At 36.5% G+C, this 26,994-nt stretch overlaps 2 protein-coding genes across 2 annotated transcripts in view; both read left to right on the top strand.

The window, feature by feature from the left end:
* Positions 1-200: 200 nt before the first annotated feature.
* On the top strand, positions 201-2,115 carry LOC149842978 (subtilisin-like protease SBT4.14). The gene is made up of 6 exons (XM_090000798.1): positions 201-276; positions 373-516; positions 722-806; positions 878-1,400; positions 1,517-1,617; positions 1,923-2,115. The coding sequence occupies exons 1-6, from the start codon at positions 201-203 to the stop codon at positions 2,113-2,115; spliced, it is 1,122 nt and encodes a 373-aa protein (XP_089856924.1).
* An 870-nt stretch (positions 2,116-2,985) lies between these two features.
* LOC149842977 (subtilisin-like protease SBT4.14) overlaps positions 2,986-26,994 on the top strand; it is a 54,967-nt gene continuing 30,958 nt past the window's right edge. Inside the window, exons 1-2 of the mRNA XM_090000797.1 lie at positions 2,986-3,142; positions 3,886-4,388. Coding sequence (XP_089856923.1) covers positions 2,986-3,142; positions 3,886-4,388 — 660 coding nt within the window. The remainder of the gene's footprint in view (positions 3,143-3,885; positions 4,389-26,994) is intronic.

Raw genomic sequence — 26,994 nt, 5'->3', positions numbered from 1 at the left:
TCTCAAATGAATGAGTTTTCCTATCAAACTTAAGTTTCGAAAATTTATTTGTTATTGATACTAAATCATAAATGTGTATACTATCCAAAAAGTTTCCACTCGTTCACAATTAATTATTGGCATTCCTTGAGCATGTGATGAGCAATTTGCTTTAATTTCATGAAATTCATTTTGGCAGCCATGACATTGCAAGAGAGACAATGGTCTACAGTTACAAGCGAAGTTTCAATGCATTCGCTGCAAAACTCTCACCGGAGGAAGCAAAAAGTTTAGCTGGTTAGTATGAAACACAAGTACATTGACTATTGTATACACAATCAATTTTTCCAATAGTTTAGCTTGTTTAATATACTATTACTTAATAATGTGCAGAAACTGAAGGCGTGACATCAGTATTTCCTAATTCCTATCACAAGCTTCACACCACAAGATCGTGGGATTTCGTCGGCTTCCCTTTGAATGTAAAAAGGCAGCTCAAGTTTGAAAGTGATGTCATCATTGGAGTTTTGGACACAGGTAAGCATTAAAGGGTATTATGAATGTAAGCAATGGTTTGATTAGATATGAATAAGTTGTTCCTTGGTTTTCTAGCCAACTTGACCCAGTCACATTTGTTGCTCTTTTTATTTTATTTTATTTTGAAGGAGCTCTTCTTCTTCTTCTTTTCATAAAATTGATTCTTTTCAAGAAAATGATGCCATCTTTCCTCATATAAACATAGGTATCAGTCCCCATTCACAGAGCTTTGACGACAAGGATCTTGGACCTCCTCCTGCTAAATGGAAGGGCACATGTGAAAGATCTGAGCATCTCTCTCTCTCTCTCTGATTCATTCAAAGATTTACACTCCCAACCTTCAATAATTAAATTGACACAGCAAACTCATCGGAGCAAACTATTATAGAATAGACGGACCCTTCACGCAACTTCAACCCTATGATATACTATCTACAGTTGACACTAAGGGTCATGGCACCCACACAACATCAACTGCAGCTGGTGTCCAAGTTCCAAACGCAAGCATGTATGGGCTTGCTAATGGCACTGCGCGGGGTACAGTCCCTGCAGCTCGCCTTGCTGCATACAAGGTATGCTGGGAAGACACTGGCTGCTCCGACATCGACATTCTTGCTGCCTTCGACGATGCCATCGCCGATGGTGTTGATGTGATCTCAATCTCCATAGGCGGCATGAACAATGGATACCTCAAAGATGCAATATCGATCGGGTCGTTTCATGCCATGAGTAAGGGAATTATCACGGTGGCGTCGGCCGGGAACAATGGCCCTGACCCTGGCATGGTGGAGAATGTGTCACCATGGATCCTTACGGTGGCGGCGAGTTCCATTGATCCGCAGTTCAGAACCAAACTTGCACTGGGCAATGGCATGCAGATTACAGTATACCTTTGGCTCTTCACTAAAAATTTTCTTCACAATCTTTTTTTCTAGCTAGGTCGCTTGTTTTAGCTTATATATTAAGTTTGTTGATTTGGTTCTTCTTTTTAAAATGACAGGGCATATCATTAAATACTTATTCCCCGAATAAGAAATATTACCCACTCATCACTGGGGCCCAGGCAGGAAGCAGTTCAGGTGGCTATGGGCCATATCCAACGTAAGAACAACTGCATACTTGTATAGTCTTTGCGTTCCTCGGGAAAGTTCAAGATAATTTTTAGAAATTCTTGGGGTTCGTTTGCGCGTGTAGTGTATATATATATATATATAAAATCTCACGTACACGTTAAACGAATTCACTACAAGAGGCAATCCTTAGGTTTTTGACCATAGAGATCCGATCCGTACGGTTATATTTGTCAAAAAATATTTTTCAAAAGTGGGTTGAAGATTCTTACCCTATAAAATGTCTGCAATAGGATTATAGCTTGTACTCATGATTGCTTAACAATTTGTTTGCAGTTTTTGTGATCAGACTCTAGATCCCAACAAGCTGAAAGGGAAGATTGTTCTTTGTGATTTGGTAAAAGGAGACCTTGACTCCAGTGTTAGGGACATTGGAGGGGCTGGAATCATCTTTCAGAGTTACAAAAGCCAAGACGCAGCTTTCCCTTTTGCTCTACCAGCATGGGTAACGGTTACAATGAAACCTTGAAGTGAGAGGCTTCCATGCATTGACCACCACTATACAATCATCTTCACTCCCTTTTTGCGCAATTGCGTTGTTGTTGTTGTTTTTGTTGCGCGGTGGCGTGTATCGTAGGTGACGATCCTTCTCTGTCAGCCTACAGCTCCTTCCTTCTCGGTTGGGCCCCTAACCTTGTTCATCTAGCTAATTCTAGAGGAGGATAGGGTTATTTGTGACACAAACCCATCCTTGAATATCACCCGAATTCGTATTTGGGAAGCAATTCGATGTCAATATAAAGTTAAGCAATGGAGTAGTCATATCTGGAACTCTAATTAAAGCCCACCCACGATATTTGGCCACATCAATAAGACTGCCAACTCTTGACAATGTTGTCTGCAATGGGAGACTGAAGCCAACAGACCTTCCAAAAACCTGATTTTGCCATCTTAATTATTCTCCAAAGCTCTATGAATTGCTATATTACATCACGTATATACTTGTTGCACAAAGATTGTTCCAAACATCATCCATTAAAATTGATTTTTTCCTCTATTTTTCTTGAAGGTCGCCTTATGCAGTTATATACAAGTCTTATACAGTTAATGTGAGCATTCCACAAATTGCATCTTTCTCATCTCGTGGCCCGAATACACTCTCACCAAGAATCCTCAAGGTAATGCAGTATTTTACATGCTTAAAAGGGAGAGCAAATCGGGTCATTGGCTGAGTAGGTACTCTACCCAATGACTGGATGCCATGCATCCCCTTCTGTCCTCTAAATGATCGGATAGTGCTAATCATTGTTGCTTGATCTAATAACCATACCCTTGATTACAACCTGATATCACTGCCCCTGGGCTAGATATTCTGGCCGCATATACACCATTATCTTCAATGACTGGGAAGAAGGATGACGAACGAATGGTTAACTATAATATAATGTCTGGAACTTCAATGTCATGTCCTCATGTGAGTGGTGCGGCTGCATACGTCAAGTCTTTCCATCGTCGTTGGTCTCCTGCTGCAATCAAGTCTGCTCTCATGACCACAGGTAAATTTGTTTTCTATTTTGTTTTATTTGATATTTTCCTCTATAATATTTGCTTTGCATTGACAATGATGCCTTAAAACAAATAAAATACACACTAGTATCTGATTATAGATGTATAGATCTGTCTTTGTGGTTTCGTAAGTTTGATCCTTTACTTCACTCAAAGAATTCTATAGTTGGTAGATTGCATCAAAATAGTAGTGTTGTTCTCTGTTTTTTTTTTTAATTTGCTTCTGTCTGTAAATGTGTGAATTTGGAAATCCATTGATTTGCCTTTTGCAAACAAAAATATAATTAGAGATTCGCCAAATAACATGCCAATAGTTCTATATTGCAATTCATAAAAATAATCTGCAAAATGTCTCTGCTCTCTCCATTGAAATGAATACTCAATTCTCAACATGGTAGGTGCCTATTTTTGCCAATATAAGGGGAAAAAAACAAACCATGGCAGGTGCTTACAAATAGTTGCAACGAGGGCAGTTGTCATGCTATTTGATATGATGTTATATTCCATCGCAACTGCACATCTCACTTGATGGAGCTATCTATGTATGGCCCCCCGCTTTAACATTCTCATGGTTTCCAAGTGAGATGTACAAGATGGATTGAATACAACCCATGACCGTAACTGCTCTAGATGTGCCTAACCTTGGAAGTTGCTAACCCAGATAGCCCATTATGTCTGAAGATTCAAAGGTGCCTATACCATATCTTTAACCGTTTTTCTTTCTCATTTCCAGCAAAGATGATGGACCCAAGGCTGAATGAGGACGCAGAATTTGCCTACGGTTCGGGTCTATTTGATCCAAGACATGCTGTTCACCCAGGCCTAGTGTATGACATGGACCAATTATCATACGCCCAATTTCTCTGTAAAGATCACATAGACGGTGCTGCCTTGGGAATCGTGACTGGTGGTCAATATAACAACTGCTCCGCCATACCTGCCGGCCAAGGCTATGATGGTCTCAACTACCCATCGATGCAGGTCCAAGTTAACAATGGATCCGACCCGATCCATGCCGTGTTCTATCGCACAGTGACCAATGTTGGTGCAACAACTTCAGTCTACAAAGCAATGGTTAATGTCCCAAGTGGGCTTAAGATCAGTGTCACACCAGAAACTCTCTTATTTAGCAGACGGGGACAACATCTATCCTTTAAGGTAGAGGTGAATGGTGATCCTCTTGGCGCCAATCCTATGGCATCAGCTTCACTTGTTTGGGATGATTCAAAACATAAAGTCAGAAGTCCCATCGTTGTATATCAATTGGCTCCATTCCAAGGAATCACCCACATGTAAAATGTCAAACTTTCATGATATTGAAATTACACTTTTACTTTATAAGAAGAATTGTTCTTTTAGTAATTATTTTTTCATGTAAAACTTATTTATCACTTATTTTGGAGAAGAGGCTCAAGGATGAGCAAAAATGCAGGCTTTATCTACCCTTTTTAATGTTACTTTTTTCTCTCTTCAATTATTACTTTCTTCTTCTTCAGTTTCCTAAATGCTTCATATTCAAATCTTAAAGCTTGCGCTTGGAAATGAAACGATGCATGGTTGAAGTGTTTAGCCTGCACGCAATAAGTTTAGAGTTCAAATCCTATTCGTTATAAGTTTGAAACAATAATTTATTTTGTAAATGAGCCGAGTTTGAGTTTGGCTTATTAGGTTTATGTTGTAAATTCTATTATTTTCAACTATGAACAAGTATATATATATATATATTTTGTAAATGAACTAGCTTGTACTTTGCTTGTTTGGCTCAGGCTTTTCACGAACTCAACCATGGCTCAATTCAATCAAGAAATGAGCTGAACTTGATCACCCTCTACAATCATGGATTATCATATGGTGTTTATATATTCTCCAACAGTTGAGTTTTTCTTCAATCAGACAATACATATTGTTTTTATTTTTTATTTTTTAATTAATATTCTTTTAAGGAAGTAAAAAGTATGTTTTAGATTATGAATTTTTAAGATTTTGGTATGTCTTTAAATTAAGTGCTAAACATTAACGGATTATAATACTTTGTATTGTAAATTTTAAATGCATTGTGAGTCATCCCTTTCCACTTTTTGAAAAACATGTTGAGATGTAAAAACTTCACAACAGTTGGTCGGTTGAGGGACAATGGCAGATTAATGTAGCTAGACAACATAGTTTAGTCAACAACTTCGGGATTTGCTATGATCATTGTCAGGAATGAGGATTAGGAACAATAATGACAAAATAAGGTGAAAATACGAGAAAGATGGAGAGTAAAATATGACCTCTTGTTACTAGATACAGGCCACCCTTTTTGTGACCTGGCTACCTGATCACTATCACGGGGGGGGGGGGGGGGACCTTCCTCCAGGGGTGACTCGTTCTCCACGGCATGGCAAAAACTGATGACAATCTTCAATTGATGGGGTTTCAACTGGTTAGTCGATGCTATTTTTGTGTGTGTGTTGTGGAATCTAATGAGCACCTCTTCGTTGGGTGCATATGGTTTAGGAAGCTGCAAGAGTTCTTCTAGAACGAGGTTATGACTGATAGTTTTTGCAGTCTGTGAGATGTGTTCCTCTACCAAAAGGATCGGGCAAAGGAGACTACGAGTGGAGTAGCTGGGTTTTGATTTCAATCGCAGCTGATTTGGTTACACAAGAATGAGATTGTTTTTTATTGGGCAACCCCAAGCATAAAGTTATTACAGGTTAGAACCACCAACGAGTGTAGAGAATCGATGATGTTGAAGAAAGCAAAAAACAGGAGCACCGTCTTGCTTCCGGACATGTTGGTTCAAAATGCTCATGTTTAGCGGTTCAAGAATTGGGACCTCTTTTGATAGCTCATCTCTAATTCAGCTGTCTCAATCACCGTGTTTTTAATTATATTTGTATATGTCATGAATTAATTTCTACAAAATGAGAATGTTTGCCTTTCTTCTCAAAAAATAAAATCTTCACAAAACATATATCTTGTTAAATAAATTATAAATAATAAATATATAAGATTCAGTTGATGAAACACTCAAATATTGGAGAAGGAGAGCTGCCTGATAATCATTGGTTATAGATTTTGGACCTTCTTTTGGTTGGATTATATCTTTGCTTTACTTATGCACACACAAGTGCCTGTGTGGATGGTTCATGGGATTAAAGATCCCTCAAATAGTGATTTTCTTCCAAATGATTAATGAATATGATGCAAGGGTTTAGAGTGGGATAGTAAAAACTACACCACGATCTATGCTATTGCATACTAAACTATCAAAACACTAAAAATCGACTGAAGATAAAACAAAAATTTTGGAAGCTTAAAAGAATAAAAAATAAATCTCTAATCATCCCACATTTGTTTGAACAATGATTGTTTATAGAAAAAGGAAAAAGTTTATGAATCCAAAATGAACCTAAAGCGTAATAAAAAAACTGAAATCCAATTTAAAATTCAAATAACAAAAATATATGCAAAAGGATCCAATCGGTGCAAGGATTCTTAGGCAGTACAAGCAATTTTGAATTTAATTAACTATGACAAATCTTGAGAGTAGCCGAAACCCATTGCAGGCCTTCACGAGGGACAAGCTTCATTTGAGATAGTGAATGGGCTACATCACTGTGCTGGTGTGGGCATTTCGGTGTGTGCGTGAGTTTTGTTGTGCCACTCTCCTTGCACTCTGCATTATCATGGAGATCCTAATCTGAACCTGAAATGCTAATAACAAATCCATATCTGGGTCAAAATCAGAATCATATCTGAATCAAGATCTAAAATATATATTTCAAGAAAGTGAAAATTTTAACATGATATTTTAAAGAATTGCTATTGTAAAAACCTGATATTAATACAATATATTTTTAAAATTTTTTGACTTATAAGTATATATTAATAATTTTCCAAGATTTTTCAATAAAAACTAAATTCTTCAAAGTATTGCAAGATTACTCTTAAAAGTCCTTGGGTTTCGTCCCTACCAAAACAAGCACTACACAAGATTAATCCACCAGCTTCAAATAATCTGCCACTTCTTTCCTTTTGGCACTAAATTTTAAGTTGATATGAGATCTCTAATTGAGTACACAGAGCTTCAAATTAGACTAAAAACCCCACCATGGCAATCCAAATATTTTTTGAAACCAAGGACGGGACAAGAAAATATGTGGTGCATCATCTTATAATTCTAAGATTTTAATCATAACGCATACATGACAAGGTCAATATCGGATAAAAGCATGCAGTTTTAAATGTACTACAATGGCATTTCTCATTCTCTGAAATTAAACAAGTGGTCTGGCACTTAGATCATTTGAAAGCCCTAGGGGTCGATGGCTTTCCCATCAGCTTTTTCAAATATTTATGGGATTCCATAGGGTTATCTAGATCCTTATTTTTGGAAAGATTTTGAAAATGAGTTTTGAATAAATATTTAAAAATATAGATTTGGGATTAGATTCTTGAAAGTTATGGGTTTTGTTCTTCAAGAATTTGAGCGTTTCTTCCTTCTGTGAGCAAGGATCAGATGATTCAAGGGTGCAACTTTTCATCTTTCGATTCCTCTGTCATACGATCCAACATACCTCGATTTGCTTTTCTAAAAATAAAAATGTGGTTGATGGTATATGTCAACACCAACACTAGAAAATATAGAAAACAAACATAAATATAGAAATTAGAGATTAAACATACCCCAATAAATAAAATAAAAATAAATAAAAGTAAACTTACTATGGACTTTGGTAGCCGTTTTAATGACTTTGATGAGAACAACAAATTTGTCAGAGTTGTCACAAGATTAAGATTTTATTCAGGTTCGATATAGTGAACCCAACGGAGCAATTGTAACACACCAAAATTTTAACCAAAAAATTTTTGAGATTTTTTTTTCTTTTAAAACTAGAGAAAACAACCTTTTTCTTTGGGTTAAATATTTTGGGTGGGTTACATTATGAACAATCATCATAACTGAACTAAAATACGAATAACATTCACTATTAAAATTTAATTCAGTCTCAATAATTAAAAAATCATATCAGAGTATTTTCAATCTAAAATAACAATAAATATTTTTACAAAACTATCCTCAAAAAAGAAAAAGATTGGCTCTCAACAACGTCGGAGCATTCCACATTCGCTCTGCAGCTATACATCATACCTCACTTGAAAATCCATAAAATGGGTCAGACTCGTGAAAGCCTGATTGGAAATAACGACACAGGTAAACCAAAACAAGTATACATTATCATATTTCAACAAACTCACATAATGATGCAGTCAATTATTCATTCAAATATACATATCAACACAACGCATCACAAGAATATCATTTATAAATAGTTATAATCTTATGCATGATTAGATAAACATAAATGCACTGACCATTCAAGGACATAAGATCTTTCATGCATGAGTGACTTTAATTGTTTTTATTTAGGTTATTGTTTTACGTGATGCATGCCATGCTTAACTAAATGCACAAACAATTAAGGTTAACAGTTCTTCTAAAACGAGGTTATGACTGATAGTTTTTGCAGTCTGTGAGATGTGTTCCTCTCCCAAAAGGATCGGGCAAAGGGGACTACGAGTGGAGTAGCTGGGTTTTGATTTCAATGGCAGCTGATTTGGTTACACAAGAATGAGATTATTTTTTAGAGGGCAACCCCAAGCATAAAGTTATTACAGGTTAGAACCACCAACGAGTGTAGAGAATGGATGATGTTGAAGAAAGCAAAAAACAGGAGCAACGCCTTGCTTCCGGACATGTTGGTTCAACATGCTCATGTTTAGCGGTTCTAGAATTGGGACCTCTTTTGATAGCTCATCTCGAATTCAGCTGTCTCAATCACCGTGTTTTTAATTATATTTGTATATGTCATGAATTAATTTCTACAAAATGAGAATGTTTGCCTTTCTTCTCAAAAAATAAAATCTTCACAAAACATATATCTTGTTAAATAAATTATAAATAATAAATATATAAGATTCAGTTGATGAAACACTCAAATATTGGAGAAGGAGAGCTGCCTGGTAATCATTGGCTATAGATTTTGGACCTTCTTTTGGTTGGATTATATCTTTGCTTTACTAACGCACACACAAGTGCCTGTGTGGATGGTTCATGGGATTAAAGCTCCCTCAAATAGTGATTTTCTTCCAAATGATTAATGAATATGATGCAAGGGTCCAGAGTGGGATAGTAAAAACTACACCACGATCTATACTATTGCATACTAAACTATCAAAACACTAAAAATCAACTGAAGATAAAACAAAAATTTTGGAAGCTTAAAAGACTAAAAAAATAATCTCTAATTGTCCCAAATTTGTTTGAACAATGATTGTTTATAGAAAAAGAAAAAAGTTTATGAATCCAAAATGAACCTAAAGCCTAATAAAAAACTGAAATCCAATTTAAAATTCAAATAACAAAAATATATGCAAAAGGATCCAATCGGTGCAAGGATTCTTAGGCAGTACAAGCAATTTTGAATTTAATTAACTATGACAAATCTTGAGAGTAGCCGAAACCCATTGCAGGCCGCCACGAGGGACAAGCTTCATTTGAGATAGTGAATGGGCTACATCACTGTGCCGGTGTGGGCATTTCGGTGTGTGCGTGAGTTTTGCTGTGCCACTCTCCTTGCACTCTGCATTATCATAGAGATCCTAATCTGAACCTGGAATGCTAATAACAAATCCATATCTTGGTCAAAATCAGAATCATATCTGAATCCAGATCTAAAATATATATTTCATAAAAGTGAAAATTTTAACTTGATATTTTAAAGAATTGCTATTGTAAAAACCTGATATTAATACAATAATTTTTAAAAAATTTATGACTTATTAGTATATATCAATAATTTTCCAAGATTTTTCAATAAAAACTAAATTCTTCAAAGTATTGCAAGATTACTCTTAAAAGTACTTGGGTTTCGTCCCTACCAAAACAAGTACTACACAAGATTAATCGACCAACTCCAAATAATCTGCCACTTCTTTCCTTTTGGGGCTAAATTTTAAGTCGATATGAGATCTCTAATTGAGTACATAGAGCTTCAAATTAGACTAAAAACCCCACCATGGCAATCCAAATATTTTTTGAAACCAAGGACGGGACAAGAAAATATGTGGTGCATCATCTTATAATTCTAAGATTTTAATCATAACGCATACATGACAAGGTCAATATCGGATAAAAGCTTGAAGTTTTAAAGGTACTACACTGGCCTTTCTCACTCTGTGAAATTAAACAAGTGGTCTGGCACTTAGCCCATTTGAAAGCCCTAGGGGTCGATGGCTTTCCCATCGACTTTTTAAAATATTTATGGGATTCCATCGGGTATCTAGATCCTTATTTTTGGAAAGATTTTGAAAATGAGTTTTAAATAAATATTTAAAAATATAGATTTGGGATTAGATTCTTAAAAGTTATGGGTTTCGTTCTTCAAGAATTCGAGCGTTTCTTCCTTCTGTGAGCAAGGATCAAATGATTCAAGGGTGCAACTTTCATCTTTCGATTCCTCTGTCATACGATCCAACATACCTCGATTTGCTTTTCTAAAAATAAAAATGTGGTCGATGGTATATGTCAACACCAACACTAGAAAATATAGAAAACAAACAAAAATATAGAAATTACAGATTAAACACACCCCAATAAATAAAATAAAAATAAATAAAAGTAAACTTACTATGGACTTTGGTAGCCCTCCTAATGACTTTGATGAGCACAACAAAAACTGTCAGAGTTGTCACAAGATTAAGACTCTATTCAGGTCCGATATAGTGAACCCAATGGAGCAACGCACCAAAATTTTAACCAAAATTTTTTTTATTTTTTTTTCTTTTAAAACTAGTGAAAACAACCTTTTTATTAGGGTTAAATATTCTGGGTGGGTTACAGTATGAACAATCATCATAACTGAACTATAATACGAATAACATTCACTATTAAAATTTAATTCAGTCTCAATAATTAAAAAATCATATCAGAGTATTTTCAATCTAAAATAACAATACATATTTTTTCAAAACTATCCTCAAAAAAGAAAAAGATTGGCTCTCAACAACGTCGGAGCATTCCACATTCGCTCTGCAGCTATACATCATACCTCACTTGAAAATCCATAAAATGGGTCAGACTCGTGAAAGCCTGATTGGAAATAACGACACAGGTAAACCAAAACTAGTATACATTATCATATTTCAACAAACTCACAGAATGATGTTGTCAATTATTCATTCAAATATACATATCATCACAGCGCATCACAAGAATATCATTTATAAATAGTTATAATCTTATGCATGATTAGATAAACGTAAATGCACTGACCGTTCAAGGACATAAGATCTTTCATGCATAAGTGACTTTAATTGTTTTTATTTAGGTTATTGTTTTACGTGATTTATGCCATGCTTAAATAAATGCACAAACAATTAAGGTTATCATTTCTTAACCCTGTGGGTATTACACAAACAGTACCTAGATCAAGATCATGACTTAGGAGGTACATTCAAACAATTTATGGTTATGCTCTAGACGGACACCTTTCACTTGTCCTGGGTGAGAGCTCCCAACACTTCTTTCCTGATGCATCAAACTTCTACTCATGTGTTTCGTGAGCTACCACCCCACGACTAATGTGGAGGCATTTTCCTATTTTCGTGGCTAAGAAGGAGCAACCTTCGATGCTCAAAACAAGTTCCAGGAAGTCGAAAGTACTACTTACCTTCTCATTGTAAGCTCAATAGAATCAATGTTTACATGATTAAGTCTATTATTTATCCATGCATATATAGAATGAATATAATTTTTGACTTTTAATTTGGGTTCATGAATGCAAAATCCAATGCCAAAGATACCACATGCAATTATAACATATCAAACTCATTCTTACACAATCATATAAACACGTAATGCATAACACATGCACTTCAATAGCAGTGTCCATTCGATCATGCACATGCAAAAATTTCTCTTTTCATGTCATGTTCCTTTAGGCACTTAGTACCTGCATAAACACAACATTATAGGTTGCATCTGCATGCTTATTTAGCATTTAAAAATATAGGCTCAGATCATACATTCACTTCATGTATTGCTTAACCGATTTATACATGGTTCGAGATTCGCTTAGGCCCATATCTGCTCTGTTGTTTCGACTGTGACAACTCTCTTGACAGTGTAAGAACTAAGTTTAAATTTTTACAAAATGTAAGAAATTTTACCAGCTTCCCAATACCGCAAACTGTTAATAAAAACTCCTTTGGATTAAGGAGATATGATCGATTTAGGCTCATGTATACTTGATTGTTCTAATTGTCATTGTTCTATGCACATTCCAAGAACAAAGTTTAATTTTTTTCTAAAATATATGAAATTTCCTCAGCTTTCCAACACTATAAACCATTTATAAAATCTCCTTCGAATGAGGTAGATATGATCTATTTACCCGACATATGTCATACCTTTCACATAGTAGAGAATAAACATTCGGGTGAAATGACTAACACATGTTCCATATTTTCTTTTCACTGATTCATGAAAGCAATTTTTTTTTTGTTTTCTTTTTATGGGTTCATTTTAAACAAAACCCCAATTTTGATTTATTCAAGGTCACCGTTGGTTTTGAAACAAAAATCATATTTATGTTCTTTTGAAAACCGGTTTGGTTAGTAAAAACAAACATAAGTGTTCTTTCTCATATATATATTTTTTATTAACCATGACGAACTGAATGTATACTTACTTATAAGCATATTAGTTCCACCACTTCAATATGTACAACAAGGATAAAGTTTTGAAAAATACTTACATGATTTCAAAAACATTTTTTCAAAGAAACTATTTTTAAAACTCTTTCGATTGTGTGGCTGCAACTCCTTGATCAACCTAACTTCAACGGATGTTCAGACCTCCTACACTTAATAGTGGAAGGATAGAAGCAATAAGGAAAGATAAAAAAGAGAGAAAATAAGAGAGAGAAGAGAAGAGAAGAGTAGAGAAGAGTAGAGAGAGAAGGCTAAAAATTCTAAACATACCAATAACGGGGGGGGGGGGGGGGGGCATGAGCCCCTCTTGGCTCTTTATATAGTTTTTGTCTCCTTTACAAAACTTTCTAATTCCAAATTTTTCAGCCCAAACTTTCTAAATTTCAAAACAACTTAGCCTAACACACATCACTTATTTGTTAAGTTTTAACTTATATATATTTTTTCTCTCTTTGTTTGTTTTATTTTTAGGAAACTTTTGAAATATCAATTTTCAGGGATTCTAACTTACAACTTTTAAATTTAATTCCAACATGAGCTGCCACATAAGATGGGCCCACATAGGGGGACACCCACATGTGGACCTCTATCATTCTATTAAACTTAGTTAATTCAAGTTTTTCATTCTATAAAATATATATTTATTATTTTATGCTATTTTAGAATGGATTTCAAATCCAGACAAACCAAATTTTAACTTAATAAAATGACATCACATACACATCAAATTAAACCTAAATTCATCTAAAATCGTATTTGACTTTATTTCGACACAATTTGCCAATTATTTTATTAAAATTCTAACTTTTTATAAATTTAATTTTGAAAGAAAACTTCACTAAAATCAACTTTGATTCTTTATAAAATATCTTTTCAAATTCAACCTAGACTAATTTGCATTTTTATGTTTCTTTCATATAAAAATCCTTATTAATATTATTTTATTCATTAAAAATGCTGTAAAAAGTCAAAGGTGTTACATTTAAATTCAAATTGACGATTAAGTCAAATTTGAACTAGATCAAAACTCAAAATTCTATTCACAATAAACTCCAAAATTAGATTCAAATTAAATCTAGATTAAATCTAATTAAAAATTAAAACCCGATTCAAAATAAATTCCTAATTTGAAATTTCTTCTAAATCTAGATTAAAGCTCGAATTACAATTTAATCATATCTTAAGTTCAAATAATATTTTAACATTAAATTTGTGTTTATTCTTCTTAAAAATATCAAAATTTTATGGGTTTTTGTGATCGTTGCAAATTTTTTTCTTTTCTTCCTTTTTAAGAAAAAAAGAAAAAAACTCTCGCAAGGTCTCACTTGACCTTTTGTGAGATATTTTGAAATTACTCACCTCCATTTTGAAATTTATGAGAAAATGGAGAGACGCGATTCACTCATCGGTACGAGGTTCAATCGTTTCTAGCGCCATTACCAAAGGTAATCAAACCAATTATCGAATTCATGCCTTTTGTAACACCCCAATTTTTATAACCCGAAATTGGTGGATTTTTTTTTTTGAAATACATTTAAATCTTTTAGCAGTTAACAGCGGAAAAACACATTGGGCATAAAACTTGGCGTGCTACTTCAGATGAATGCTTGCAAACATATAATTATGGAATTTAAACTTTAACAACTAATTAACCATGCATGAAATAAAATCAAGTTTCATAATATCCAAAATTTATCATATTTGTCATTGAATTGAATTAAAGTAAAATCATAGTTCAGAATTCATAAAACAGAGGAAAAGTAGGCTCTGTCCCCGTCGCAACCTTTCGCCTTCGCACGTAAGTACCTACTCATTACCTGAAAATTTTTAAACCATATAGGGTCAGACAACATGTCTCAGTAGAGTAATTATGCTAAACATATAAGACAGAATAACAAGACAAGGATTTTAATAGAAATTTCATGGTTTAACATTGAATTTATCTTAAACAATCATACAACAAATCATGCATGTTTAGAATTTTCATATTTAACAGAAAAACATAAATCCATACATTCAAAATACAAAATGCATGAACCATTAAAATGCATGACTTACCATATGCAGAAGCTCTTTCAATGCATGCATATTTTCTTATCTTTAGTTACATTTTCTTAATTAGATGATGCATGCGATGTCAAATTAATGCACACACCATTTAAGTTATCACTTCTTAGCCCTGCTGATACGACACAGGCAGACATTCTCAGATCAGGACCATGACATAGGACATGTTTTACATACAGGGGTGGCTTTAGCCTGATCAGGTCCATTCACTAAGATGGGGTGATGGACGTTAATATGAGAGAGATTCCCAACACCTTTCAACCCGATGCATCAGTTTTTCCTCATAAGTACTATAACCTCTACGCTGCAGTCTAATGCAGAGGTTTCCCTCCTAAAATCGTGGGAGGGGAGGAGCAACCTTCTGTGCCCGTAACAGAACTTGCCCCACGAAGTTTTGTATCACCTGCTACTCTCCAAGCAAGTATCTTGAGTTTAATTTCACATGATTACTTGATTACAATCATACTTTTATGCAACATCAAACTTAGACCACTTTATGGTCATGGATGCATTCTTATAAAACATTGGACAAAGTCATATGATTAAACTTGTAACAGACATTTGAGCACATGCGTAGCATAAACATCTTATTCATTTTCATACATCATAATGCATATGCATGCACATGGCCAATGCAACAAGGAGAATATATATGAACATCCATATCAATGAAACAATCATATCATCACAATATCATGGACATACATGTAGTCAACACATTTTTAGAATTTAAAACATAAACTTGTATTCATTGGACCTTTTGATCCTAAATCTTTAATGTGTAACCTTCCATTTACAACTCATGCCATAATCATATAAGATTGCATAAAATCAGACCTGCATAATCATTAATATAATGCATACTAATTCTATAAAGAAATTGAATAAAAATATATATACTATGCACCCTTTGAGCCTTGATTTAAGAATTTGCCTTAATTTTTCCAATTTCATAACTCTGTTCGACTGGTACAGAGCTCACAGAAAATTTTTTGCTCCATGAACAGAGCTGAAATTTTTACAGTATATAGGAATTGTTGTCAGCTATCCTTATCCGCAAACCGTTTGTAAAAACTTCTCTGTATGAGGGAGTTATGCATGTTTTACTACAGACCTATCAGTTTTTGTTTCGACTGTCACAAAGACGTGCTCGTTTCATAAACAGAGCCCAAATTTCTACAGTAGATGCACAATGGAGTTAGCTTTCCAACGCAATAATTTGTTTGTCAAAACTCCTCGATACGAAAGAGAAACGACCATTTTACTGAACGGAGGTCAAGTGGAAAACTTGGAATTCCGAGATTTGCATTTGGGTGAATCAAACCGAGTCACCCGAATCCCAAGAAAAAATAAAAGAAATAGGGAATACGCATGAAATAAAATTCCGAAAATTCTAAAATATTCACAGTAGATGGAACACTTCATAATCTATCAATCTAAACTAATATTTGCATAAACATCATGAAATAAATCAAATACAAATATATTTTACGAATCTATTTCTAAGAAACCGATTTTTATGATAAACCCAATTCCAAAAATGGTTGTCTTTAGGGGAAAACATGTTTTTACCATGGATCATTAGATCTGAGTCAAACCCACGGTTAGGAGGGTTTGATCATGATCTAAACTCATGAAAAAGCATCAAAATCCATGCCAAGAACTCTGTTCTTGCAAGAAAAGCATAGAAACCCTACCTTTTGTTGAAAAAAATGTATTTCTTGATGGATGAACGACCTTTTTTGCTCGATCCACCCATCAGCTCCTCCTTCCAGCAAGGTGAGGACCTTAGATCTCCTCTCCACACCCCTTGAGATCTGGATCTTGCACTCAAGAACCAAAAGAAACCCTAAAAGAAGAGAATAGGGAAGGGAAAGAGAGGAGAGAGAGAAGAGGGTTTTTGGGGGAGAGAGAAGCTCTCCTTTTTTTTTTCCAGCACAAATGAGGGGGCATGGGCTATGGGAGGGTTTTATGACCCTTCTTAAATTAGGTTATGAACTGGAATTAATTCTAGCCCTTGATCTCATTAATGAAATTCATTTGGAGCCCTTGATCTCCACTTTGACTTTTCAAACTTTAAATAACCTCGAAAATCACTATACCTTTATTTTCAATTTGAATTTGAAGTAAGATGCCACATAGGATGGGACGGCCCACCTATGAGCTCCTACTAAACTACTAAAAATGGATTTTAATTTATAACAAAGAAAACTATTATATTAAACTATTATTGAATAATCATAAAATTCCAATTAAAAATCGTTTTTGTTTTATATAACCACAACTCATGTGAAAATGTAAAGGAATTGAATATAAGCTAATTTCATCTTATTAAGCATATTAATATGTATATTTTTAAAATCTACTTTTGTTAATTTACTTTATTTAAATAATTTTACTTAAAAGAGAAATCAACATTTTCTTTTTAAGTAAGACGTTTTCAATTAGACATCACTTAGAATTTTCTTAAATATCCAAACCATGTTGGGTTTATATTTACTACAATTCAATATAATTAAACCCCTTAATCCTTACGAATATACTCAAACATTCATTTTTAAAGAAATTAGGATTTTATATTGGCACGAATTTCAAGAAATTCCACAATGCTAATAAAAAAAGAACTTAGAAATATTCGGATATTACATCTAATCTCCCTAAAAAAATTTTGTCCTCGAAATTTAGTTAACATTACGTACCGAACAAGTGTGGATATTTAGCTCTCATATCGGCCTCGGGCTCCCAAGAACACTCCTCAAGCCTGTGGTGTTGCCATCGTACTTTAACAAGTGGAATTGACTTATATCACAACACTTGTTCCCGTCGATCTACTATCTCTACCGGTCGTTCCTCAAACGTGAGATCTCTCTGAACCTTGACCTCGTCATACTGAATAACATGAGTAGGATCTGATACATATTTTCTCAACATTGACACATGGAAAACATCGTGGATGTTGGAAAACTGAAGGGGAAGTGCCAATCTATACGCGGTGCCTCCTATCCTCTCAAGGATGAGGAATGGTCCTACATACCTCAGACTCAATTTCCCTTTCTTGCCGAATCGAAATACGCTCTTGGTTGGCGATACTTTGACAAACACATGATTACCAACCTCGAAAGAAACCTCTCACCTCTTTGGATTTGCATAACTCTTCTGATGGCTCTGCGCTGTCAAAAGCCTCTTACGAATCAACTGTACTTGATCTGTATAATGCTGCAAAACTATAGGCGATTCAACAGTTCGATCACCTACCTCACTCCAACAAACAGGGGACCTACAGGGTCGCCCGTACAATGCCTCATATGGAGCCATGCCGATACTCGAATGATAACTATTATTGTAGGCAAACTCAGCTAACTTTAGGTGCTTACTCCAGTCACCTTTCCACTCCAATGCATACGCTCGCAACATATCCTCGAGTGTTTGAATAGTCCTCTCTGACTGACCATCCGTCTGAGGGTGAAAAGTTGTGCTAAACTTAAGCTTTGTCCCTAAGCTTTCTTAAGTTGTCCCCAAAACTTTGACGTGAATCTAAGATCCCTGTCTGAGATAATCGAAACAGGTATCCCATGTAATCTGACAATCTCATCGACATATAAATCCGCCAAACTCTCCAAGGTTTGATTTTCCCTGGTCGGTAAGAAGTGTGCCAACTTTGTAAGGCGATCCACAATCACCCAAATGGTGTCATACTGCTGGCGTGTCTTGGGTAGACCTACCACAAAGTCCATGGTAATGTCTTCCCACTTCCACTGTGAAATCTCAATCGACTGCATCATACCACCTGGTCTCTGGTGCTCTATCTTGACCTGCTGACAGATTAAACATCTCGACACATATTCAGCGACATCCTTCTTCATGTCGGGCCACCAGTAATTCCTCTGAAGATCCTTTTACATCTTGGTGCTTCCAAGATGTATAGTGAATCCGGTACGATGCGTCTCATCCAATAACTCTTTCCTCAATTGGGGCTCTGCGGGCACCCAGAGCCTCTGGTCATGCCAGATGCTTCCATCCTCCTCTAAGTGCAATGTTGACTGGTCTTGCTTGCATGCTGCAATCATCTTATTGAATTCAGGATTATTCTTCTGTTGGGTGATGATCTGATCCATGAGTTATGTCCGCACTGCCGTGCTAGCGATCTGAATCTAACCCGATTCTGCTTCAAAGGGCTTCCAATCTATCAGGTCTTCGAGTAATTTCCACTTACTGCTGATAAAACTCGCAAGGCTCCCAACCTTTCTACTCAAAGCATCAGCCACTACATTGGCTTTGCCTGGATGATAAGAAATGGAGAAGTCATAATCTTTTAGAAATTCTAACCACCGTCTTTGCCTCATGTTCAAATCCTTCTGTGAGAAGATATACTTGACGCTCTTATGATTTGAGAAGACCTCAAATTGCTCGCCGTACAAATAATGTCGCCATACCTTTAGTGCAAAGACTACTGCAACAAGCTCCAAGTCGTGAGTGGGGTAGTTTCGCTTATGCACCTTCAGCTGACGTGATGCGTAGGCGATCACCTTGCCATGCTGCATTAAAACGCATCCCAAACTAGTACCTGATGCATCACTATAAATCACAAAGCCTCCTTGCTCAGAAAGCAATGTGAGTATAGGGGTTGTAGTAAGTGGTTGATATTTTGGAATGCTCTTTTTTAAAACACTTATTTTCAATAAAACTTTGGAAAATCGTCAACCAAAAATATAAAAACCGACTTTCCACAAAGTGGTAAGTACGGGTCGATCCTCAGGGAACATGAATTAATAACTACAATTCTAGAAAATTTAATTTATTAATATCAAATGGCAATCTACAATTATAAAGTGAATACAACTACAATTAAGCACTAAAAGAACACTAAACAAGCATTCAGTCTTCTGCTCCACACCAAGGGTATTTCTGTCTTTTTGCCACTTAGAGAATCTTCTCACTTGTATAATAACCCTGGAAACTAAATATGCTTTTCAACCTAAAAATGCAGAAAAATACAAAGTTAGTTTTCTATTTTAATTATGCAAACAACAACTAAAACTATATCTAATTCTACGAAAATAATAAACAAATGCTACTTATCAAACAAAAATTGAATAAAATACTAAATTAATTCTAAACTTAACCAAATTACTTCTACTAATGCTGTATGATGATTATGCAAATTCTAAAATACAGAAACTACTGAAAACAAACCTAAAATGCCGAAACTAAGAAAATTACGAAACTGCCCCTAACTAGTGTAAACTAGCAATCTGACAGGTTATCAGAAAACCACTGTTTGACAAGGCAAACGAGGTCCGATTTTCCCGAAATTTGTTCTGTTCTGCAACTGACAGATTAAACAAATTGACAGTTTTTACAGAATTGAAAAACAGTATCTGGAACTCCAGATATAAGCGTTTCAAATCTGGGAAAAATCAGGATATCGTCAGTCCTGTAATTTAAAATCCAGAAAAAGCGGTTTTCACAAAACGCTTAAAGATCAGACCAAATCAACTCTGAATGAACTGAAATTTGGTCTGCAGTTAAATAACACGTTAATAAAGTGAATAGAAGAAAAAAATTTGGATAACATAGAATTTTTGCTCAGAAAATAATTCTGTTGCGACAGGGCAAAAATCTGGTTTTTATTTGAGTGCACTATTCACTTTATGAACCTGTTTACCCCCTATCAAATGTAATCTACACCTAATGCAATCTAAATGACATTGTATAACAGTGTATATGCAGATGAATATTAGGAAAACACTAAATGCACGACAAACAAAACACTACAAGCAATTTATGACTAGAACGAAGTTAACTAACAATAGACATGCAACTATGCTCAATAATGAAATACAATCTAACTACTAAGTTAACTAATATCTAACTATCATTCAAACCACAATGAAACACATTTCATACATACTAAATAAATACGCTATACGTACACACACTTCTACACTAAAACTAAATTAGATAAATAAACTAATTAATATAGAAATCAAAAGAAATAATAAGAAATGACTTACTTAACTAAAGAACGAAGGCTAAGGTTAGGTTTCACTTGGTTGACTCGACTAGGATCGGTTTCGACTTGAGTAGGTTCAGTTTGGGTTTGGATGCACTCGGATGGGATTAGGTAGGCTCGATTTGACTAGGTTGAAAGAGATAGGTTCGAGCTAAGGTTAACTCACTAATTGGATTCGGTTTTGAGTTACCTTAATCAACTAGGTTCGGTTGACTTAGGTGGACTCGGTTTGACCTTAGTTAAGGTTGGGTTGGGTTTGGCTAAGGTTGACTCGATCTTGGATTGGTCTTGACTTGGACTTAGGCTAGGCTAGGGTTTGAACTTGGTTTAGGATAGACTTAGTCAACTAGGTTCGGGTTGACTTAGACTCAACTAAGTTGGACTCAACTTAGGTTCGACTAGGCTCGAATGGGCTAAGGTAAGGTCGGTTTGACTCACTAGGTTTAAACTAAGTTTTTACTCGAGTTAGGTCTTTGACTAGGTTTAACCAAGGTTGGGTTTTGGATTTAGGTCTAGCAAGACTAGGATGAACTCGGTTTAGGTAGGCTTGAACTAAGTTGAATCAACTAGGTTTGACTTAGATAGGTTAGGTAGACTAGGTTGACCTAACTTAGGTTAGGGTTGACTCCACTAAGCTTGACTAAGGTTGGGCTTTGGTCTTAGACTCGACCTAAATGCGGTTTAGGCTTTGACTTGGGCTAGGCTAGGTTTTGACTAGACTCAAAGGGGGTGTAGACTAGGGGTTGACTCGACCTAGGCTCGGTTTGACTAGGTTAGGTCTAGACTAAAGTAGTAACCTCCTAATTAAGCTACAATTAATCCAAAGTTCACGATTTTAATGGAGGAGGTTGGAAAAAGGAATGTAATAATTACCAATGTTCAAACTTTGAAATGCTTTGGATTCTCAAAAATCGCCCCATTTAAAGAGGGAGTTACACTCCTTAATTGCCTTTAATGCCTTTTTGGAAATCTGAAAAGGCCAATCTAGAAATCCACGATTTTTACTTTTCAAGATGGAATTAAAATGCTTTTAATGCTCTATGGAAATCGTGTAACCTAGATTGGAATTTTGGTTTAATTGCAAAACACTTTCCAAAGTTAAGGAGTAACTCCTTCATTAATGCACATTCAAAATTCAAATCTTCCTTAAATGCCTCACACGATTTTTGAAGAATATCCTTTTTCCAAAAGCTTTCCAATTTTCAATTACTTTAATTACCTCCCTTCTCAAAAATCGCCAACTTCAATGGATGCTACTTTCTAAACTAATAGACTTAATTATACCTAGGGAACAAAAGAACTTAAATGGAAAATCGATTTCCTAGGAGTTAATGCTAACCTAATTCCAAAACTTACCTAAATACAACCCTAAAAACGGCTAAAACAATAAACCCTAATACATTGAACCTAGACAACCTAATTAAACCTACCTAATTGCAATTAAGAATTACCAAAAACAGCTTAGAGCTCGAATTGAGCTCTAATGGCTGCCGCCCCTCCTTGGGGAAGAAGAAGACTAAAAAAAAAAAAAATACAACCTAAAAGAAAATGATTAAACTAAACATCAAACACTTTTGATAAAACTAAATTAAAATCTAATAAAAAGAACTCCTAATTACACAAAGGCAAACATAAACAACACTATGCTGGAATTCATAAAAAAAAAACATCAAGAATTAAGACTCGATTTTTGGAATTTTCTCAATAGACCTAAAACACAAAAAAAACACAAAATGATAAAAACGATTATCTAGAGTAGTCCTAAAATGCTAACTCTACCACAACACACTTTGCAACACTGTAAAATCAATAAAATAAGCAGACATGCAGTATGAAGTAGAAGCTTACACACACACCACTAGCAAACAAAATAAAAGAAATGGGCTAGATGAGATTCTAGCCGATTTTCACAATTTGAATAAAAAATCTTTAAAAATCAAAGACACCCAAATCAAGCAATGACTCAACCCTCAATAGATCTGCAAGAACTCACTAGAATCGGATCTATAAAGGGTCTATTAACCCAGCATGGCTGCTAAAACCCGAACTAAGGCAAAAATTGAAAATAAATCAAAATCGGCTAGAATGGATCTAGCCGATTTTTAATGAAAAATGCCTTTCTTCAAGTCCCCAACACCCAAAATAACTCAAACTGATCTTTTTGAAGGCTTTTTCTGTAGAACTAACACAAACACACACATTGGATAAGACAACCCAAATCGGCTAGAAGAACCTCTAGCCGATTCACACGTTTTTCTTGAAAAGTGATGAAAATCGGTACTCGAACATGCAAACAATGAAACAATCCTAGGTCTAACGTGCTGGTCTATGCACGAATACTATTCTAAGGTTGAAACAAAAAGAAAACCAAGAAACATACAAAAAATAACAAAACCAAAAACCACACACAAAAATCGGTTTTATCTAGAAGAGAAGGAAGAAGAAGACCTACCTTTTGGAAGATCCGACGACCGGGGGGGGTGAAGGAGAGCGGACCGTGGCTGGAGGTAGACGTCTTCTACAGTTCAAGGATGCTGTACTTCACCAAAAACGGCACCTATTGCAGCTGCTACACGTTGGAGATCCACCGATGATGGAATGTGAGCCGATTCGCGATCGGAGGGTGTAGAAAGCCGGATGGAGGTAGGGCCGGCTCACCTTGGTGTTGTGTTGCGCACTCCCGCCCAAGGTTAATGGTCTCCACCTCTGCTACACCTGCAAAAGTACAGAAAAATGGTGAAAAGACAGCAAGGAATAAGAAAGAAAGGAAAAGAAACCAAAGAAAGCTTGAAAATATGCTTGAAAATCAAGCATAGGTCGATCTTCAATGGCCAACACTTGGGAAAGATGGAGAGGAAGGAGATGCTGCTGTAGAGTCACTGTAGGGGGCATCCAAACACAGCCAAAGACGCCTAGGGCTTCTCTAAAAAGTATATTTATACTTTTTGGAATTTGCAAAAACAATGTTATAAAAAAAATATTTTCTAGGCGCCTCTTTTTGGGGGGTTTTCAGAAAAACTTTTTGAAATGGATCTGGATAGGCGTATGGGTTGGGTTTTGGACTTTTAAAGAGTTGATCCAAGGTCCAATTGACCTAATTGGGTCGGATATGGATCCGATCTACCTCGAAATCCGTGCCCAAACACTGAAATAGCCATAACTCTCTCATTTTAACTCTGATTTTTCTGAAATTCGAACCATAGCCCCTTACTATCAAAACACATCTAAACATGGGTTTAAAACCTTAAACTTGACACAAAATGCATGAAAAACTTGTTTACATGATGTGCAATTCATGCATCATCAGTAAGCCTCTTCTTCAGCTCAAGAAAGCTTTCTTCGCATTGCTGGGTCCAGACAAACTTAATTCCTTTACGAAGTAGTTTCGTTATAGGTGAAGCGATCTTCGAAAAATCCTGAATGAAACGACGATAATAGTCTGCAAGCCTGAGAAAAGTGCGTATATCTGATACGCACTTAGGCTGTCTTCAATCTATGACTGCTTCCACCTTGGCAGGGTCGACTGACACCCCATTTTTAGAGATTACGTGACCCAAGAACATAACTTGATTCAGCCAAAACTCGCACTTCAAGAACTTAGCATATAGCTGATGTTGTCGAAGTGCCTCGAGGACAATCTTTAGATGCTCCTTATGATCTTCCTCGCTCTCGGAGTAAATTAGGATATCGTCTATAAATACGATCATGAAAAGGTCTAGGTAAGGCCGAAAGATCCGATTCATCAGGTCCATAAATGCCGCAGGGGCATTTGTTAACCCGAAAGGCATCACCAAAAACTCGTAATGGTCGTATCGCGTCCTGAATGCTGTCTTCTGCACGTCAGATTCTTTGATCTTCAGTTGATGGTACCCTGATCGAAGATCAATCTTGGAGAAGACCTTGGCCTCTCGTAGTTGATCAAACAAATCATCGATCCTGGGAAGAGGATATTTGTTTTTTATTGTTACCTGATTCAACAACCTATAGTCAATGCACATACGCATTGACCCATCCTTCTTTTTGATGAACAATACTGGAGCTCCCCAAGGTGAAACACTAGGCCGAATAAAGCCTTTATCCATCAATTCTTGCAGTTGCTTCTTTAGCTCCTCTAACTCTGTTGGGGCCATACGATAGGGTGCTTTAGATATCGGGGCCGTTACAGGCACCAACTCTATCGCAAAGTCCACCTCTCTGGTAGGCGGTATGCCTGGTAGGTCATCTGAAAAACGTCTGAAAAATCTTGAACTACGTTCAAGTCTTCCAGTGGTGTAGTATTGGGGTCTATCAAAGAAACACTGGCCAAAAAGGCCTCATACCCCTTTTATACACAACGGTGCACCTTTAATGCCGAGATAAGTCGTCCTTTGCTCTTCTTTTTAAATGCTTTGTACTCGAGTACAGGCTGATCAGGGCGAGCAAATTGAATGCGTTGTTCACGACAAAGCATAGAAGCATAATGCTCATACATCCAATCTATGCCAAGAATTACATCATAACCGACCATATCCAACAGGATAAGATTGGCAGTGAGGTTCTGCCCTGCAATCATAACCTCTACTCTAGATAGATAGGTACGAGCGATAGAGCTACCACTCGAAGGTGTGATAACTTCCAGAGTATATCCCAAAGAAGTCGGCGTGACACCAATCAAATTCGCAAAATGTACGGATATGAAGGAATGCGTAGCACCAGTGTCAAAAAGAACTTTAGCATCAAACTTTGCAATAGGGATTGTACCTTCAATGACGTTGGCATCTTCTTGCAACTCCTCTACAGAAGTCACATATACGCGTCCAGTAGCTTTCTTCTGGCCTTGCGGCTGGGACTGCTGGGGTCGCTGCTGCTGTGGTCCTCTAGGAACAGGGGCAACTCCCTCCTAAGCTGGCCTCATAGGGCAGTCTTTGATAAAGTGACCATGTTTTCCACATCTTAGACATGCACCCAAGACTCTATAGCAGACTCCAGGGTGCCTCTTGTTGCAGTGCTTACATACTGCATAAGACTGCGGTGCTGGTGTGCCGCCCTATTGTTCCTTAGCCTTCTTTGCGGGTGGCGCCTTACTACTCTCCGCTGCTGGTCGAGGGGCCTTATTTGCATTGCCCTTCAACTTGTCGAAACGGCTAGGCTGAGTCTTTTTAGAAGACTCCCAGTCATCCTCCGCCACAAAAACATCGTTATGATCTATCGAGATTATTTTTGGAAAACCAAAAAGTTGGTTCTAGTTTTCCCCACCTGAAGTACTGTGGCCATCTCGATGGCCTGGTTGAGGTTTTGAGGACGGCTGGTCAGCACTGTCGTCCTCAGAGCATCACGTAAACCCTGCACATACTTCTTAGCTCGCGCCTCGTCAGTGGTAAAAGTATGCGGACAATACTTCTCTAAATGTCGGAAACGTGTAGTGTACTTTGCCACCTTCATGGACCCCTATCGAAGATCTAAAAACTCTTGTTTCTTATGATCGCGCGTGTATTGAGGAAAGTAGGTGTCCATGAATATCGCTGTAAACTCCTCCCAAGTGAGGGCGCGTCCATCTTCAAGCGTGTAGCGTACCTCGCGTGTCATCTCCCACCAGCTCTTGGCATCCTCTTGGAGCCGATAAGTGGCAAAAAAAACCTGCCTCTCAGCGGGAACCTCGAGAATCTCGCTTATGGCGTGAACCCATTCCTCCGCTGCATCCGGATCTTCCTTACCAGTGAAAGCAGGAGGGCTTAACTCCATGAAGCGCTTGTATGATGCTCCATTGGTTGCGACAACTAGTGTTGCTATGTGACCATCATGCTGATGGCCTGCACCATTGCCATTACCCTCATTGTCGGCCTGGTTCTGACAATAGGCCGTCAGATTCGCGAGGGCTTAAAAAATGAAGCCCCTCTGAGCAGTCCAACCTGAGGGCTGTTTTCCGGCCATCTACAAACACACACATGGATTCAGATTACTCATAAGTTGTACATAAATCTAAAAATTCTCATTCATGTGACCCTATTAGATCTACGTTCT

The sequence above is a fragment of the Nuphar pumila genome, chromosome 3 (assembly GCF_984573655.1).
Source record: "Nuphar pumila chromosome 3, dmNupPumi1.hap1.1, whole genome shotgun sequence".
Lineage (NCBI taxonomy): Eukaryota > Viridiplantae > Streptophyta > Magnoliopsida > Nymphaeales > Nymphaeaceae > Nuphar > Nuphar pumila.
Note: the sequence above shows the minus strand (reverse complement) of the source record. Positions and strands in the feature narration are given on the sequence as shown.